We start from the raw sequence: 18,943 nt of genomic DNA, 5'->3' as shown, positions 1-18,943 counted from the left end.
TGTATTGCTCTAAAGTGCTTACATGACAGAGAAACGGGGCCTTATGCACTATTCAGAAATGCTCAGATAAACAATAGATCACTTCAATTAAAAGTGATTTTCAATACAAATACAAGTGATAGTAAAGGTTGTATTGAGTAACACAAAAGAAAGATACATTCTAAGAAATTGAAAATAAAATGGTCACGGCAGAACAAAAAAATAAATAAATTAGAAAATTGGGCCGTATGGTTGGCAAAGTGGCTAGCATTACTGTCTCACAGCACTGATGTCTTGAGTTCAATTCATGACCAAGGTACTATCTGTGTAGATTTTGTATGCACCACCCATGTTTGCAAGGGGTTCCTCAAACGCTTCTGACAAAAATATTAAACCTAATGTGTATGTGTGTCCATGCAATATAGAATATAGATTGTAAGCTCCATTGGGTCAGGGATTGACGTGACTGACTGTACAGTGGTGTGTAAAATGGGCAGCACAGATGGTGTAATGGTAGCATTACTGCCTCACAGCACTGAGGTCGTTGGTTCGATACCCACTACGGCCCTAACTGTGTGGAGTTTGTATATCCTCCCTGTGCTTGCGTGGGTTTCCTCCGGGTGCTCCGGTTTCCTCCCACACTCCAAAAATATACTGGTAGGTTAATTGGCTCCTAACAAAATTACCCCTAGTTTGTATGTGTGTGCGCAAGTGGTAGGGAATATAGAGTGTAAGCTCCACTGGGGCAGGGACGGATGTGAATGGCCGAATGCGGAATATGTGTGCGCTATATAAATAAATGGTAATAATAATAATATGTGTGAACTATACAAAACAGATTTAAACACACAGACATGTCATTCTCTCTCTGCTTTAAAGAATGTAAGCTCTTTCGAGCAGGGCCCTCTACCCTCTTGTGCTTCTCCCTACTGTAATTTAATTTATCTCTTACTCCCCACTAGGGCAACTAACACTTGGCTGCTTATACGGGCGTTAAGGTTGCTAATATAGCAATGTTTATCCATGTCCTGTATTGTAAGTCAATGGTTACTTTTTTGTCTATGTACTTTGTAAGGCGCTGCGGAACACTTGTGGCGCCATATAAATAAATGATAATAATAATAATAATAATGGTCAGTGACAAAAGGTCATACAATTCCCCAAATATGGAAGGTAACAAATTATTACTGATAAAGATCTATTGCCTTAACAGTCCAGGCTGCAACAATTGCCTTCATTTTGACACTTGGGCTTTGGGCATATGGAGGGAGCATAATTTCCTGATTTATATGGGCTAAAAAGGCTTTGTACAAAGTACCACCGCAGCCTACTGTGATTGCATCCCAAGTTCAAATAGAGCTTTCCTAAGGACATCTAATACTTGCTTCAGATCCAATACTATCAATTTTCCTGTCCGCATTGCCTCTCAGAATTGGCAATCTCAGGGAAATGTGACTTTTCTGCAGACTCTGATTACAGGTACATCAACCTTAGGATACATGTCCCAGAACTTAATTTCACCAAGGGGAAAAGGGTACAATCAACTAAGAATGTAGTGTAATCTCATATGTCTGAGCGGTCACGTTCACTAATAATGATGATGTCCTTACCTGCCTTCTGTAGTGTTAATGTTTGGTTATATTTCCTCGTTCCCAGAAAAATAATATTTTGGATTGTCTGTTTTTTTAACTACTACTTTACATGCTATTGCTTTAGGGATGTAGGTGATAAAGCTGTCTACAAGGACTGAATGGCAATTGTGCTTTTCTGAAATTGTCCCCAACTCTGCAGCAAATATACAGATGTGTCCTTATACATCTTTGTTGCAGTCATGCTAAAAAGCACCTCGACGTGCTAGACCTTTGAGACTACGCTAGCGTTGTGCGTCTTTTTTTGCAGAAAATGCATCTAAGTCGCAATGTGATGTGACTAAGATGCACTATGACATTGTGTTGATTAATTTGGTATGAGACACTTGTATATCTCAGTGCGATTTAGTCTCTGAATCTGTATATGAAGAGCTACAATGTAGCATCCACAGCTTTTTTTCATTCCAAGTTCCGTTGTGCTACATGTACAGACTCAGGTGCAGACAGATATACAAGTGTATCAAATTAATTAGCAGCGTCTCACGGGACCTGGCGTCTCACTCACACCAGGCAAGTTGCGCTGTGTGTCGTATTGAGGCTAAATGTATGAGGACATATCTGTTTCAGAAATGTCACAGCCAGATTGTTGCAATATGTCACCTTCTGAACCATCTTCTATATCAAGGCTCTTCTGATACAGGGATATTTTAAGTTATGTTAAAGATCCTCTTTCATGACAAAAAGGTATCCGCTAATGCAACTATCATCCATTTGAGTAACTCTTCTAGCTAGGGAGGTGGCTACTCTTCCTCTCTTCGCCCACAATTTATATATAATTTTGAAGAATATCATTCCGGAAGGTGCTTATCACAGGCTGTGCAAACCAGGACCCTTTGTTTCTTGGTAGAATTGTAGAACCAGAAACCATTAAAACCATCTTCCTGGAGCTAATCCAGAGTTGTGTGATCAGGGCCGTTTTTCCTGCATGTTTCCACAAAACCTCTAAATCTCTCCATGGAGAGAATATCAAAGCCAGGTTCCAGCATATCCCGGCATGTGCAGCCAATGTATAGGCATGCTTTCCTTGATGTTGGGTATGTATGAATTTGCTCAGCAACCACAGCAGGCTACCATTTCTGTGGCCCAAATGCATAAAGGTGCTTCTCCCAAAGAAAGCATTTGTTCCTTCTCAGGTCCGTGCCTACCTCAATTAGTATAGTTGTATGGTGCCACAGGAGCCTCCCACCTCCTCCTGGCATAGCTGATCCAAAGAAAAAAAATACCTACTTGTACTAAAGAATGACAGCAGAAATACAGCTGGAGGAAGGGAGAGTAGCCTTATAAATAGCGTGTGTGGGAGGGGGGGGGGTTTATGCTGTTCTGAAGCATTAGTTTTAGGAAAATATTGTGTACAGTGAACGGTTATCATTTATATGTCAGTACAACAATTCCACAGCAAAACTAAAAACAACAACAAATACACATGATAGATTATTTTTAAGATAGTGGAACTCTATGGACTGGTGTCTTTTTTTCAACTTTTCTATGTACCAAAATATTTAACAAAACAATACAAATAATGGTAAAGTGTGTGCTTCTGCTCAGTGTGATTTAATAGTAATTATCTAGGCATCAGTGCAGCAGCTCCCAAGAGAATAATACAGCATCTATTTACAAATTACAGAAAGTGTTAGTAGCTAACAGTTTACAGAACTAGAATTCAGAAAGCAAGACTCAGAAGCTAAATGCTCAAGAATGCAGTATAATACCAAAAGGAGACACCTTTAAGTAAAATACTAGTTTTAATTAGGTAAATATTCAACCTAATAAAGGTAACAACATCAAATAGTTAAATAAATTGCTATAAATAAGGATTAGGTTATAATTACATGGGTGCTTGAGTACAGCACTTGCTAATACACAGTAAATGGAGTTTCAGAACCAGAAACAATGCGGTCATTAAATGTGTGTCTGTGTAAGAGAAAACCAAACAAAAAGTGGTGCAGAATTACCCTAACATTTAATGATTATGGTTTAAATCATGCATAAGATATTCTAATGGTCTACAGACTGGTAAACCCTTATAATCAGCTGCAGTTTTTTTTTTTGTAGTATGTAACATTTGATGCAATAATCAGTGGATTCTTTGAAGTATCTCTCACCTAATTAAAGAAAGAATCATATGATCTACAGCAGTTGGCATAGAGAAGACTGCTCTAACCGCAATCAACTGATTATTTTAAACTACATTTGTACAGTGATCACCCAGAGCCAATCAAAAAGTCCATTGTAAAAGGCATATTTACAATAGTTAATTCTTCATACTGTGTAATTTAAAGAAATGTATTCTTTACTATTTACAAAATAATGTGAACTGCTACAGGTTATGAGGGACATTAGTCACATTCATATTGTTCACTAATGAGAGAGGTTACTATTAAAAGTAGGATGCATTCTCTCCTGATCACCTGGGTTTAGTGTTTTTGTTATACCTCTGCTTAATGTGTAAGGGACCTGTCTGGTTGAAGTTCTAATCTTTACTAGGCACCATAAAGTATCCTAACAGCCACAAAAATAAACTGGGGCCAAGAGAAGAAAAACTCCCAAGTGAAAAGATATGTACCTTTTTTTAGCTGATCATATATATCATATTTGTAGCCAGCGCCATTCATTAATAGACTTCCAATTATGCAGTTTCTTGTAAAGTCCAGATCCATTTCATGGCTTTAACTGTATGTTATTGGTTAATTGTGTTACATGCATTCCTCCTAAATATGCTAATAAAGGCCATGTTCAAACTTTTAATGACCTCTAGGAGCTGTCACCCAAGCTGCAATCTGACCGCAGAGGCTTGTAAAAACACTTAAAAAAAATTCACTGAAGCCTTGTGTAAGCTATAGATGCCATAAAATGAGCAACAGAGCTGCAAAGTCACAGCTGCTCTTTGTCGATCTGCCATTGAATGCAATGATGATTATCCTCACAAACTGTTCCCATAGAAAAAAAAACCCTGACAAAACAAAAATAAAAAAGGAGATCGATAACCTTAAACCTACCAAGTAACACTGATTTCAGAAGCAAGCTGTAAATATAGCACTTGATCACACCCATGGTGACATGACGGGGTAAGCACTTATCACATGGCAGAGATTAAGCTCTGGAAAGCTGCATGCAATGTATTTTGCATTCTCATCTGACACCAAAGAGGAACATTCCCCTCTTCATGTCAGCCTGTCACCATAGGGCCAGTAGGGCACTGTACTTTTCTGGCTGAAAAAAACCCAAAAGCATTTAAAGAATCCCAAGTGACACCACCCTAACACACATAAATCAACTTACACCACACTAGACAACCTGTAGCAACCGACCGGTTTAGAGGCAATAATACATAACATTTTTAAAATATTTTGGCAGATTATACGGCATATAACCATTTATGTAATCTTATTATGTAATAAAATCTAGAATCTAAAATCATGGTTAACGTTTTCTCTCTTTTATTGGTCCAATCCAGTCTTTTATATCCACAACCATTTTTTTTATAAAAATACGTATAACATGTTATCGGTCTACTTGAAATAGAAATCATTGTATACTTAGGATACCACAAGCAGACATCCTTTTTCAATCTTATTCTTCTTCCTGTGTGAGAACTAAGATTACTGTACTTCCATAGCATGAATAATGAAAACAGACATCTTACCTTGATTTTGTATAAATATCCTAAGCAATGGATTGGCACTTGATACGGCTTTGCAGAAATTGCCGTCATTGTTGATAGGAAGAAGGTCACCGTGCACATCAGCATAGCCAAGCATTACATCTACATTGGAGAGCTTGTGGACTTGAACCAGAAGGTTGTAGAAATCCTCAAAAGTTCCAGGTTTGTAACGATTTAAGGAGAACCTTCTGAACTCTGCCCCATACTAAAAACAAAAGTAGAAAGACGACCAATAAATCTCAGATGAGGTATGTTTGTTGTTTTAAACCACTTGGCCTATTCTATTCTTCTATAGATTTATTATTCACAGACTAAACAGCAGATAGTCAATTAATCAATGAAGCAAAACAACCAGTCAGCCATATGTTATAGTGCGCAAAATAGGGGATGCGTATTGAAGTTCCTAGGTCAGGTCAGAAACCAAAATTACCAATCTAAGTACAAATATATTTTCCCTGTACTGTGAGATACACTAAGAACATTATAATTTTGACTTGTTTTACAGTTTCAAACCCACAAACACAAAATATGCCTCTTCCAACAAATTAATTAAAAAAAATGAAAGGTCATTTCATACAAAGCTGGTCTATATAGTGAAAACATGAAAAAGCAAAAAATCTGCTTGTGCATTGAATTACTCTCATCACAGAATCTGAAGTGGTCACATTTGAGAAGCATATGCTGCTTTTGTCCTCTCTCCTAGTGTTACATATCGATTAATCATGCATATCAGAAAGGTCAGCGGCCAATCTCCTGTAATCTCCAACAATTAGTCAAGCTTTAACTAATTGCAAATACAGAAAACATGTAAATGGGAATTATAATGGATAGAAAAGTTACAAAGTCTATGCTGTGTGGATTTCTGGATGCCTTACATTTATACGAGATGTTCCAGGGTATATTCACTATATAGAGAAGCAGCAATAAAATAGCTCTTCAGCATAATTTCATCAATAAACAATATTTTTGCAGATTTTTTTTTCAAAGTAGAACACAGGTAAAAAACCACTACAGATAGTAAATCAACAGGAGCTCATCAAATATTTAATAGCAGCATTCTATGCACACCTGTTAAATGTAGAAAGCTTCATTAAATCATCACGGCACATGTAGGTTTACTCAAAGCTACTCAGTGCGTTTGACAGTACTTGAATATTTAGAAAATTAAGTATTTTAGATCATAATAACTAAAAGGTACACCAACAATAAGAATCAGTCATACATACATATATTTGTATTCATATAAACATTATTTCTGCCTTTATGACACAAATTCAATTAGCTGTGGTTCAAGTAGGGCAGGTTACCTCCACAGCTTTTTGCTATGCAATTAGAAAATCCACGATAAGTTAGCTGGGGTCTCAGAGTTAACGTGGCTTTTAATTCACAGCTCCTGAGTAGGTGGAAAGTAAAGAAAAATATTTTATTCAAGGTAAAAATGTCAGGACTCAGGGCCCAATTCAGAGGTGGACACAGTGTCAATGTTTGCGCAGTAGAGCAATTATTTGCTACTTCACATGCGCTAAAAGTCCTGGAAACCCCTAAGGCGCATGCGTAGCACTGAGTGTACACAGAGACCGCTCTTGCGTATGGAATCGCTACCATATGAGCTGACGGTGAAAAGCCATGGACATTCCTGGGCAGTGGCTTGAAGTGAACAGAAAAAAACCCATCTCATGGGCGTGTTATGGAGTGTCACAAGCGAGTCACTGAATGCTGCTGCATGCTGAAACGCACATCCACAACCATAAAGGACATGTTTAGAGTATTTTCAGAAGGAGACACTGCGCCAGCATTAGTGCGTCGTAAGTGTCCATGGTGCAAACGATGGTGTGCAATGGAGTGTTTACAACCGCCTGCAGAGTTGCACTGTCCACGAGCATTGAAATTAGGTATTTTAGATCTTGCACAGTCTGTCGAAGAGGAAAGCTGATATGATCATTTGCATATTACCGCAAACATTCTAATGCGTCCTCCGCAAACATTCGCATCGGAGCATGCATTAGCTTCTGGGTCATAACGTGTCAAGTGGGCCAATATTGAAGATCAGCCCCACCTGCTGATTGTGCAGTGCGGAGTTGGTGACAGTTGCACCCACCCCTACTTTGAGGGCCATAGTTTTGCTACTATTGCATATTGTGAACTAACATTTTCCCAAACTTAAGGCACACATCCACTGAAAGACATGAAAACGACTGCACGATTACGACATTGTAATCGTGCAGTCGTTTGTCAGTCTGTGATGTTCCTACACTGAATGAGCAGTTATTCAGAGTAGGCACAGCAATCATCCGGTTGTACAACATACAGTATTTGCCCAATGATCGATGTCTAAACGATCAGCGGAAGCACGCATCGCTGGTCATTTTAGATATTTTTTTTAACAATGAGCAAACGATTACGTTATCGTTCAAATTTATCGTCTAGTGGATGTGTGCCATTAGTCTAACAGATAGGCCAACCTTCATGTAAAGTTTTATCAAAATTAAAGACTGTCAGTTGGGGACCCCTGGTGCATGAAATGACCCATCCACCTCTGAATCAGGCCTTCAGTGAAGAACCTCTAGTACACCCCTACCAATGAATAATCATGCACTTGGAGGCATTCAAATTGCATAATTTGGTCAATAATTACGTTTTCTCAGTTGATTTTCTGTAAAAAAGTTCAAACTTTATGAACTTGTAGATGAGAGTCACAAGTGTTTTTTCTAATATTTTTTTTAAACTACTTAAACACAGTTAAAAATCACATTACAGATGTTTTTCTGTACCCCAAAATAATCTAGAAGCTTTCATTTGGTGAAAAACACTTGCTTACTATAATTTTTCCACTGTTAATAAACAAAAGGTAAAAATCAGCTATTCAACAACTTTAAAGAACCTCAATATACTATGCTTATGGCCACTTACACATGTGTGCTTACGCAGCTTTACTCTCAGTGCGACAGATTCACTGGCGTGGCACCAAATCTCACGCTAATGTTTTACCAGTGTACACAGTATTTTTGCATTGATGTCACTACTGTACTATTCTAAAATAGCACTTTCAATTGCGTAAAAAATATGCACAAATATTTTTTTATGTAAACGTAGCATATTAGCAATAAAAGTAGCAAATATTAGGGAAAAAGTCGCATCCTATTAGTAAAAAAGTAGCAAAGACAAATCAACATTGCTGTCTATACAGAAGACTGACAACAGGCTCGATTCAATTCAACGCGAACTGAATAGAGCCGGGAACGAGCTACCAGAGCTATTCAATTCAGCGCGCTGCTAAACCCGACTAAGTATTTCTACTCGCATCCCTCCAGGCACGCGAGCAGAAATCCGACAAAAGTACAGGCGCAATGCTGTTTTCTGCGCTTAGCGTGATGGAAACAGCATCACGCCGGGAAGTTTGGTCGGAGAATGCCCGTTCGAGACTAAACACCCTGTTTAAGGCGCGAGGGGCGGGAGAACAGGCATTCCCCAACCTAACAACGCGCAGAATTTAAAAGCTCCGGGGGCTCCTTCCCGGCGCTATTCAATTCGCATTGAATTGAATCGAGCCTAAACTGGCTAAACGTAGAAAAAGATTGTCATACATACAATATAATATAGTGATTTATGACATACAACATGATTTTCCACTTTTAGCATTGTCCGTCTTCTAGGTCGACAGCAGTGTTGATTCTTCACGCTCTTCGCTACTTTTTCACTATTATCCTACTTTTATGCAAATACTTGTGCAAATTTTTACGCAATTGAAATACTATTTTTCTTGCATATTTCACATAGATGAACAGGCATTTTTTGAGAGAAGTTGCACATTACAAACAGTCTATAACATGGCGTATCACTCTATTCAACACCGTGGCGTGAGACAGAAGACTCTTTTGCATCATTTTAGCAAAGCTTAGTAAGGACACATCTGTAGCTTTCTATACTGTTATTTGCCAGTTCTCTGGGGTTCAGGATGCTTTTACCACTTTTTCATGCACTTCCCACCAGGTTTGCACACTGTAGAGTTACCGCAAGAAGCACTTTCTAATTAAAAAATGTGGATCATGGGTGCGCGCATGCTATATATATCCTGCAACATCGGCAAACGCAGGGGGGGGTTCCGTCTGCCTGGAAACCCCCCTCCCCAGCCCACACCATGACCACAATAGAAATAGTAATGTAATATAATTTTACTAGTGCTGCATTTTCTTACCATTATCATAAATGAAATAATTAGTACCACCTGTGCAACTTTTAACATGTATCAGTCAGTAATAAATACAACTGTGCACCAACTAGGAGATCTGGAAAACATTCACTGTTAGGGATGTGCTGCTATAGAGCCCAATATGTACATATATGTCCAGGGCAGTGCTAGGTTATTCTGCTGCTCCCCAGACTCCCGGACTTGCTCTAATACTCTGGAATGGTGCCGACATATAAAATAAAAACAGTCAGCTCAGGCAGGATGGCCTTACTGCCGCATCTAATGGCTTACTGTGATCGCTGGTCCTCTATATGCTGGAATTATGACACAATATACTTTGTATGACGCATATTAAAGCTGGTTAAGTGCTAAATGTACCCTCTTCATGGACTGGTCATGCTCACTCTAAAATCAAGCATTTGGAAACCCCCCTCTAGAAATCCTGCGTTTGCCACTGTGCAAAATGCATAGTATCTCTGTGGTAAAATCTTAGCTTAACACGGCTAATTGAATCTGCACCTATATCTTTACACAAATACGTATATAAGATGCACTTGGAAAAATGGGATTTTGGTACTTACCGGTAAATCCTTTTCTCTGATTCCACAGGGGACACTGGAGGTGCTTACGCTGGGGTATAGAGGCGTGGATAGCTGGAGCCGGCACTTTAAATAATTTAGAAGTGTGAAGCTCCTCCCCCTCTATTCCCCACAATCCCTCAGTCTAGAAAATGAAGACCAAGAGGAGATGGGAGAACAGCAAGAGTGAAAAGGAGAGAAGATCACACAACAACAAAACCATACAACATATGGAACAAACTGAACAGGCAGGCGAAGAGTGCTGAGGTGGGCGTCCAGTGTCCCCTGTGGAATCAGAGAAAAGGATTTACTGGTAAGTACCAAAATCCCATTTTGTCTTTCATCCACTAGGGGACACTGGGGGTGCCTACGCTGGGGACATCCCAAAGTTTTCCAATTGGCCATACAGCACAATTGTAAGAGGAGGCACGCCTCCTAGGCGCCCATGACGCACCCACAGAATGCATGGAATGAGTCAAAGGATAAAGGAGGCTGACTGTCATCGTTGAAATAAGCCTGACGGATAGTCAGTGTAATCCAATAAGCCAACGGCTGCATGGATTCTGTTCAACCCTTCCGAACAGCAGCATAGATGACAAAAAACAACTCAGACTTGTGGAAGGACGCCGTCCGAGTAACAAATGCGGAGAGCTTGAACCACATCAAGAGTAGGAGAAACACCCGAGGCCTCTACCAATAAGGCACCACAATAGGTTGGTTTATGTGGAAAACAGACACCACCTTAGGAAGGAAAGCGGCTACCGTACTGAGTTTCACCCCATCATCATGAAACACAAGGTAAGGCAGCTTATAGGACAGAGCCCCCCATTCCGAAACTCTGCTAGCCGAAGCCAAAGTCAGAAGGAGGACTGTTTTCCAAGGTAATTAACTCAATACCAACCTCCTCAAGAGGTTCAAACATGAAAGACTGAAGAAATAAAATTACCAATTTTAAGTCACAGGGAGTTTTCCGTAGGTGGTACAAAAAGGTGGCTGCACAGTCAAAACCTCCTGAAGAACCGTCTGCACTTCAGGTATGAGGGCCAACTTGCACTGAATGAAATTGGGAAGAGCAGAAAATCCCAAGCGCAGGCCCGACTCTTATCCGGTTAGGAGAAAAAACAAAAAACAGGAAAACCGGAAAGTCGTAGACAGAAGTCCCCGACCTATACACCAAGTATTAAGAACGCCAGAGGCAATGATAATGCGCAGCCGAAACCAGGTTCCTGGCGCGAAGCATAGAGAGGATAACCAAGTATGAGAAGCCTCTGCGTCTTAAGATATTGCACAAGAGCCACCCCGTTAACACAGCTGCGCTAAGTTAGGATGTATGAAAAGATCCTGAAGCAGAATGCCCGGGCGAAGAGGAAGAGGCCCGGAAAGTCTGTTAGGAGGGACCGAAGGTCAGAGAACCAACTTCACCAAGGCCAGTTTGGAGCCACGAGAAGACAAGACCGACTTGTGATGTATTCTAGAAGACGAGGAATTAAAGGAATCGGAGGAAACAGGTGAACCAGGTCGTAGTTCCACTGAACTGAGAGTGCGTTGACAGCCTCAGACTGTGGGTCCTGGGTTCTTGACACGTATGCTAGGAGTTGCTGATTCAATCGAGGCGCCATCAAGTCCACCTGAAAACGATCTCATTGATGTACTAATGCGTGGCACACGTCTGGATGAAGCTTCCCTGCTCCAGGATGGATATTCTGGCACCCTAGGAAATCTGCTTCCACTCCCGAGATGAGTACTGTCAACAGAATTACTGACTCTTGGCCCGCCGGAGAATCTGAGATACTGCCCACATGGCCATGCGACTCGAGTTCCTCCCTGGCGGTTGATGTAAGTGACAGTCGTCGCGTTGTCTGACTAAAATCTTCCCGGAAGAGACCTTAGCCACTGTGCTGCTTCTAACAGAGCATTGTAAAATACTCTGAGTACTAACATATTTATGACCCACCGTCTCTCCTGTGGGGACCAATGACCCTGAAAATTAAAGTTGAGGACCACTGCTCCCCATACTCGGAGACTGGCGTCCATTGTCACTATTAACCAATTCCACACTCCAAATGGGATTGTTCCCACCAGAGGATAGCTACCCTGGTGGTCGGAGCTATCCCCTGTGATAGCAGGTCTAGCTGGAAACCTCGCAAGTGTAATCGTCTGAATTGCAGTGCCTCGAAAGCAGCCACCATCTTCCCCAAGAGATGCAGACAATGAGGCAAGGACACCCTCTTCAGTTTGAGGACTAGCTGAGCCAGCAACCGGATATCCCGGCCTTGTCCTCCGGAAGGCAAATCCTCTGTATTGCTATATCCAGAATCATCCCCAGAAACTGGAGTCTCTGGGCCGGACTGATATTAGATTTCTTGAAATTGATTTTCCAACCGTCAGTATTAAAGTCTAATATGTCAGAGAGGTTAACAGGTCATCCAAGTAAGGAATTATGTTCACTCCTGACAACTGAAGGTGTGCAATCAGGACATAATCCTTATGAAAATGCGGGGAGCTGAAGATAACCCGAACGGCAATGCCCGAAACTGATAGCGATTTTGCAAGATTGCAAAATGCAGGAAGGTCTGATGCGGTTCCCAAATGGGGACATGGAGATAGGCATCTTTTATATCCAGGTAAATTAGGAACTCCTCTGGTTCCAAGTTCGCAATGACAGAGCGAATTGACTCCATATTGAAACGATATATCTTCAGATACAGGTTTAAGATGGACATGTCTGATCCATCCAGATAGGGCACCACAGAGAGGTTTGAATAAAACCCCATACCTCAAAGATGCACTGGAACCGGAACTAGCACTGCCGATTCTTGCAAAGACTGGATAGCTTCCAGCAGAATCCTGGCCCTGTGTGTACGTATTGGCAGGCTCGTGGTGAAGAACCAATTTGGTTCCAAACTTGTTGAACAGTCTGTAAGTGAGCTCCCACCGCAGAAGATCCCAGGTGGGATGGAAGATTGGCATGCCACCTTATCTTGCAGCTGTATGAGAGCGACCCTACCTCTGGGCCTACCACAAAAGGGCTGTGGTGTACGAACTAAAAGGAAATAGGAACCCGTGTAAGTACTTGTGGGAGCCGGAGCAGTAGAAAAGGAGGAAAGAAGACTTACCCCCAATGGCCTGGGATATTCCTTTGTCCAATTCTAGGCCAAAAAGCATATCACCAGTGAACAGTAAACCCTCAACAGCACTTGTGAATACTGCGTCCGCCTGCCACGAACATACCAGAGAACTCTGCGGCCAGAAATGGCAGAAGCGGATATGCGAGCACTGATGTGACTGATATCCCTGAAAGCCTCGCCCAGGTAAACTGCTGACTCACGGATGTGTTCTGCTAGAGGACGTAATTCCGCTCTGGAAGCCAGAGTCCAAGCCTCAACTTATACCGTCTGGAGAACAGACATTTTGCCATTGATGGAGTTCATAAGAACTGAATGTGTATAAATGGTTCATATTACCGTGAACATGAATGAGTAATTTTGTAGTATGCACTCAACCACCACATGGTCTAATCTCTCTGTGCGTAATCAACTGGACTGCCTAGCAAGTAACAGCTTTGGTAACCCAAGTGCTAACAAGTGTAGGTCTAAGTTGAGCTCCCGCTGCAGAATAAATAGATTGCAGTGTTGTCTCTAATTTAAGATCAGCAGGGTCCTTAAGCAACATTGCACCCAGCATAGGAAGCGTTGTATTCTTAGACAGACGAGAAACAGACGCATCAACAGGAGGTGGTGTTTTCTACTTTTCCATCATGGATGACGGCAATGGATAAGGATGGGAAACGAAGGGGAATCTCTTATCCGGTTGTTTCCCGGTCACTGACAGCTGTTTTGAGAAAGGAAAAACAGCCTACCCTTTTATGGCTGGCAATTAATTCATTCAATAAGATTGCAGGAACTATGTCCTCAGGTAGATTAAGAATCTTCCTGACTGCCACAATTATGGACTCCTTCCCTGTGGTGGATTCCAAATCTTGGTGCGCATTATCGAAAACCTCCTTCAATTCCCCTTCCTCAGTATCCTCATGTGCGAGGAGCTCCTCGTCTGACTCCTCTGACTGGAGGAATGTCATGAGAGGCCGCTTATGAGAAGGCTTTGATAGGAAGCAGTGAATAGCAGTAGCCCCATAACCTATACCAGGCCGTCTAGAGACTCAGCCCTGCCACCCAGGGGGGTTGAGACTTACATGTCCAAGTCTGCTATAATCCCTATGTCAACGGCCCCTGGCGGGGTGGGTGATGCAGTAATAGAATTATGTAAACAAGCATCCCATAACGTGGAGCCAGTTGCATGTGGCCAAGTTTGTTTGTTGCTACACTTGTAACAAACATCTTTAGAGAAGCCTTTGCTTGTCATTTATACAATCCAGCCACACAGACAACTTTATGCAGAAAAGGAGACAGCATACATATACAGATATTGATAGTATACAGAGAAAACAGAAAAAAAACCAGAAGGCTGATGTTGGGAACAGAGGAGGACAATACCACCACACTTTCCCCACAAATGAAAATTCCCTGCTCACTGTATATACACCCTAGTTGTCTCACAGCCCCCTTTGCCAAGGATTCTGCAGTATAGGGATGGGAGCAGAAGAATTCAGCCTTCTGTAAGTATGCTGCACTCTTCCCGCACAAAGGAGAGATGCAGGCTTGTATTATCAATAAAAAACGGCAGCCCCACTGTTTTACACAGCCGCTTGCCGCGTAGAGGAGAGCCCGCGCTGCCTAGGCTCTGCCCCCTTCAAGGGCTGAAAAGATGGCTGCGTCTGTGGCCATTACCTCCCCCTCCCCGCTACACCACGTGTATCAGCGGAGAGAAGGAGGAGGAAGTTGCGCTGTAGCGCTCTGCACTACTAGTTAGCCAGTGCAGCCATGTGTTAGCGCTGGACAGCGGGTGGGAGCCGGGGGATGCGCAGCTAAGTACTCACTGTGTGTCCCTTTGAAGTCTCTCTCAGCAGTGCAGCCTGTCGGCTTCAGCACACTCTTCTGTGTGTTAGAGATGTGCTGTGGCTATAAGGAGCTGTCAGTGCTTTTAGGATAAGCGCTGTGCACTCCTTCCTGATCCTAACGATTCAGGTTGCCAGGTACCCGGACCCCACCTTTAGAGAGGTGGCGAATGGTACCCAATAAGTGTAAAAAGATGCTTTAAAAAAAATTAAACTAAATAAAATAAATTTCAATGTATTGCTGGAGCACAGCAGATTGTGACCAGCTCCAAAGGGCACATTTTCTAAACTGAGGGATTGTGGGGAATAGAGGGGGAGGAGCTTCACACTTCTAAATTATTTAAAGTGTCGGCTCCAGCCACGAGAATGACAGAGGCCAACTCGTGTTTTATCCTTTTTAGAAGACGAGGAAGAAGTGGAATCGGAGGAAAAAGGTAAACGAAGTCGTAGATCCACGGAAATGTCAGTGTGTCTACTGCCTTTGTCTGCAGATTCCGAGTGCTTGACACGTGTACTGGGAACTGATGATTCAATCGTGACGCCATGCAGTCCACCTGAGGACACCCCATCGACATATCAGCGCGTTTAACACTTCTGGATGAAGCTGCTATTCCCCAGGATGGATATCCTGGCGATTTAGGTAATCTGCTACCGAGTTGTCCACACCCGGGATGAATACTGGCGATAGGATTACCGAGTGGTTCTCGGCCCACCAGAGAATGGGAGTTACTTCTCGCATGGCCATGCAACTTCGAGTCCCGCCTTGGCGGTTGATGTAAGTGATGGGCCGTCGCGTTGTCGGACTGAACTCTTACCGGACAAGACTTTAGAAACTCTGTTGCTTCTATCAGAGCACTGTAAATCGCTCTGAGTTCCAACACATTTATGGGCCACTTCTGTTCTAGAGGGGACCATCGACTCTGAAAGTCATAATCGAGGACTACTGCTCCCCATCCTCGAAGGCTGGCATCCGTTGTTACAATGATCCAGTCCCGCACTCCGAAACTTTGGCCCGCTAACTGATTGTTGGATTGTGGACCAGAGGAGGGCCACTTTGGAAACTGGGTTCAGACGGATCTGACAATGTAGAAACAGATGAGACCCTGACCCCTGCGATTGCAGGTTGCTGATCCGAACTGTAGTGCCTTGCAAGCAGCTACCATCTTCCCCAAGAGGCGCAGACAAAGAAGTAGGAACACCTTGTTTGATCTGAGGACCAGCTGAACTAACAACTGTATAACCCGGACTTTGTCTATCGAAAGAAAAAACCTTCTGTGATGCCGTGTCAAGGAGCATGCTCCGAAACAGGATGTTTCTTGAGGTTAATTCTCCAACCGTGTTGGATTAGAGTTTGATATGACAGTAAGGAATGACTTGAGAGAAGGGGTACAGATGAGCCTTGAGTAACAGGTCATCTAAATAAGTGATTATGTTCACTTCCAGATGACCGAAGGCGAGCAATCATGACTAACACGAGTTTGGTGGAAAAACGGGGAGTCGCCTGAATGGCAGTGCCCGAAACTGATAGTGGTCTTGCAATATGGCAAAACACAGGAGGAGGTACACTCCACTCCCTTCCCACAGATTTGATTCCCTGCACTTAAACCCCAGTGATTTCTATACCAGGGATGTAGTCAGGAGAATCGGTTATAAGATACTTCACTGGGATCTGAACCCAGGACATGTACACTGAGCATTAGCCCATTGAGCTATTGGGCTATGCTTCTTGTATGTGCTACACACTACAGCACTTTGCAAAGGTTTTGTAGTCTAGCAGCTGCACTCTGCCTCATGAGAGAATACCGGCAGTTAAAACAACAAATGGCAGACACGCTGTTTGTAACAGTTCTGTGCCGCAAGTGTGGAGTGAGAGAGCCCACGCTGTTTTGGCTCCGCCCCCCTTCATCAAGCCTGCTATAGAAAATGGCTGCCCCCATCTAACGGAGGAACCTACTGACAGCCCCACTATGCCTCTGTCCCTCTCAATTAGCCGCGAGCAGGGACTGAGGAACAGATGAAGCAGCGCCGCAGCAGCGCTATGTACACGCCGGGAGGCCGGGCGTCGCGTGGGGGGGTGGGGAATGGCTGCCCCATCTAACGGAGGAGCCTACTGACAGCCCCACTATGCCTCTGTCCCTCTCCATTAGCCGCGAGCCGGGTGTCGCGGGGGGGAGAGCGGGGAATGCGCAGCATACTCACTGCGCTCCCCGGAGGCTCTCACAGCATGCAGCACACTTCTTCTTGTTGGAGTTGTGCTGTGGCGATAAGGAGCTGTCAGTGCTTTTAGCATAAGCACTGTGCACTCCTTCCTGTTTTTCTAATAAACAGGGCGCCAGGTACCCAGACCCCACCTTTAGAGAGGTGGCGAAGGGTACCTAATATAGTGTAAAAGATGTAGAAAAAAAATAAACCTAAATAAAAATAAAATTCAATGTACTGCTGGAGCACAGAAAACTGTGACCAGCTCCATGAGGCACATTTTCTAAACTGGAGGGCTGATGGGGCATAGAGGGGGAGGAGCTTCACAATTCTAAATTATTTAAAGTGCCAGCTCCAGTTATCCACGCCTCTATACCCAGCATAAGCAACCTCCAGTGTCCCCTAGTGGATGAAAGAGAAATGATGCATTGTGTGCATAATGCCTTTTGATTAAATTTTGTTTGCTTGTTTGTTTCTTTTTAAACTCCAGGGAATTCCAAAGAAGAAAACTTTTCAATATGTATTTAACAGTTTCTTATATAGCGCAGCATATTCCATTGCGCTTTACAATTGTAAGCATTAATAGAACAAAACTGGGTAATAACAGACAAATATATAGGTAGGAAGGCCCTGCTCGCAAGCTTACAATCTATAGGGAAATAGGAATTGATACACAAGGATAGGTGCTATATATTGCATTTTGGTCCAGCCAGAATGCACAGTTTCTTGGTTGGCTGCATGATCCAGTCACACAGGAATGTCGACCAAATGTCATGAGGATGTGAGAGAAAGACGATGTGTGAGATTGTGTGGACTGTAAAATATGTATAGTTCAAGCACGAGGAGTTTAAGGAACCCTAAAGTGAATGGTGGAGATAAGACAGGTAACATTCCATTGGGACAGTTCAGGTCTTTAAGCCAATTAATTACCAGGCTGCAGCCAGTCTCTCACAACCTAGGGAGAAAGTCAGGGATTCTTACCCTAAAACAGGAATGTCCAAATCGCCAATCGTGATAAACCAGTGGTTGCTGGAGGGTAGATTATCACTGCATTCAATACACTACACAGTGAATTGAATAATAGAAAGGACAGTCTACAAACTACAAGCCAAAATACTTGTGTAGTCAATACAATGTATCATGGAAAGCAGTTTGGAGAATGTACCTTCCTCCTAGCCTGCCACATCACAGACAGAACGCAGAGAGGATTCCAGGATGTGCATTATGTGATATGAGGGTAATGTAGTTTGGTACAGCGTGGCATAACATTGTGATATGGGGGCGCTATGGTGTGGCATAACATTGTAATAAGGGTGCACTACATTTTGGCATAATGATGTGATATGGGGGAGCTACAGTGTGGCATAACGTTGAAATATGGGGCGCTACAGCATGGCATTAAGTTGCGTAATGGGTACACTAAAGTTTGGTATAATGATGTGATATGGGAGTGCTACAGTGTGGCATAACGTTGTGCTATAGGGGACTGTAACATGGCATAATACTTGGACGACAATATGCCACTCTGTAGTGTTCCTATATCAAACTGGGGTGCTGTTGTGTGGCATAATGTTGTTATATGGGGTCGTTATAGTGTGGCATAATGTCATGATATTGGGACAATACAGTGTGGTATAATGTTGTGATATGGGGCGTTACAGTGTGGCATAATGCTGTCATATGGGGAACTAGTGTGGCATATTGCAGAGAGATGGGAACAGTACAATTTGGCAT

General features: G+C 42.7%; 1 protein-coding gene across 2 annotated transcripts in view; it reads right to left on the bottom strand.

The window, feature by feature from the left end:
* Positions 1-18,943, bottom strand: part of PARD6G (par-6 family cell polarity regulator gamma) — a 156,223-nt gene that overhangs the window by 86,231 nt on the left and 51,049 nt on the right. For both annotated transcript variants that reach the window (XM_088475879.1, XM_088475878.1), the window contains exon 2: positions 5,272-5,494. In XM_088475879.1, coding sequence (XP_088332005.1) covers positions 5,272-5,386 — 115 coding nt within the window. In that variant the 5' untranslated portion in view covers positions 5,387-5,494. The remainder of the gene's footprint in view (positions 1-5,271; positions 5,495-18,943) is intronic.

Source organism: Taudactylus pleione, unplaced genomic scaffold (genome assembly GCF_031769625.1).
Source record: "Taudactylus pleione unplaced genomic scaffold, aTauple2 ptg000179l, whole genome shotgun sequence".
Lineage (NCBI taxonomy): Eukaryota > Metazoa > Chordata > Amphibia > Anura > Myobatrachidae > Taudactylus > Taudactylus pleione.
This window is presented reverse-complemented; position numbering and strand designations above follow the sequence as displayed.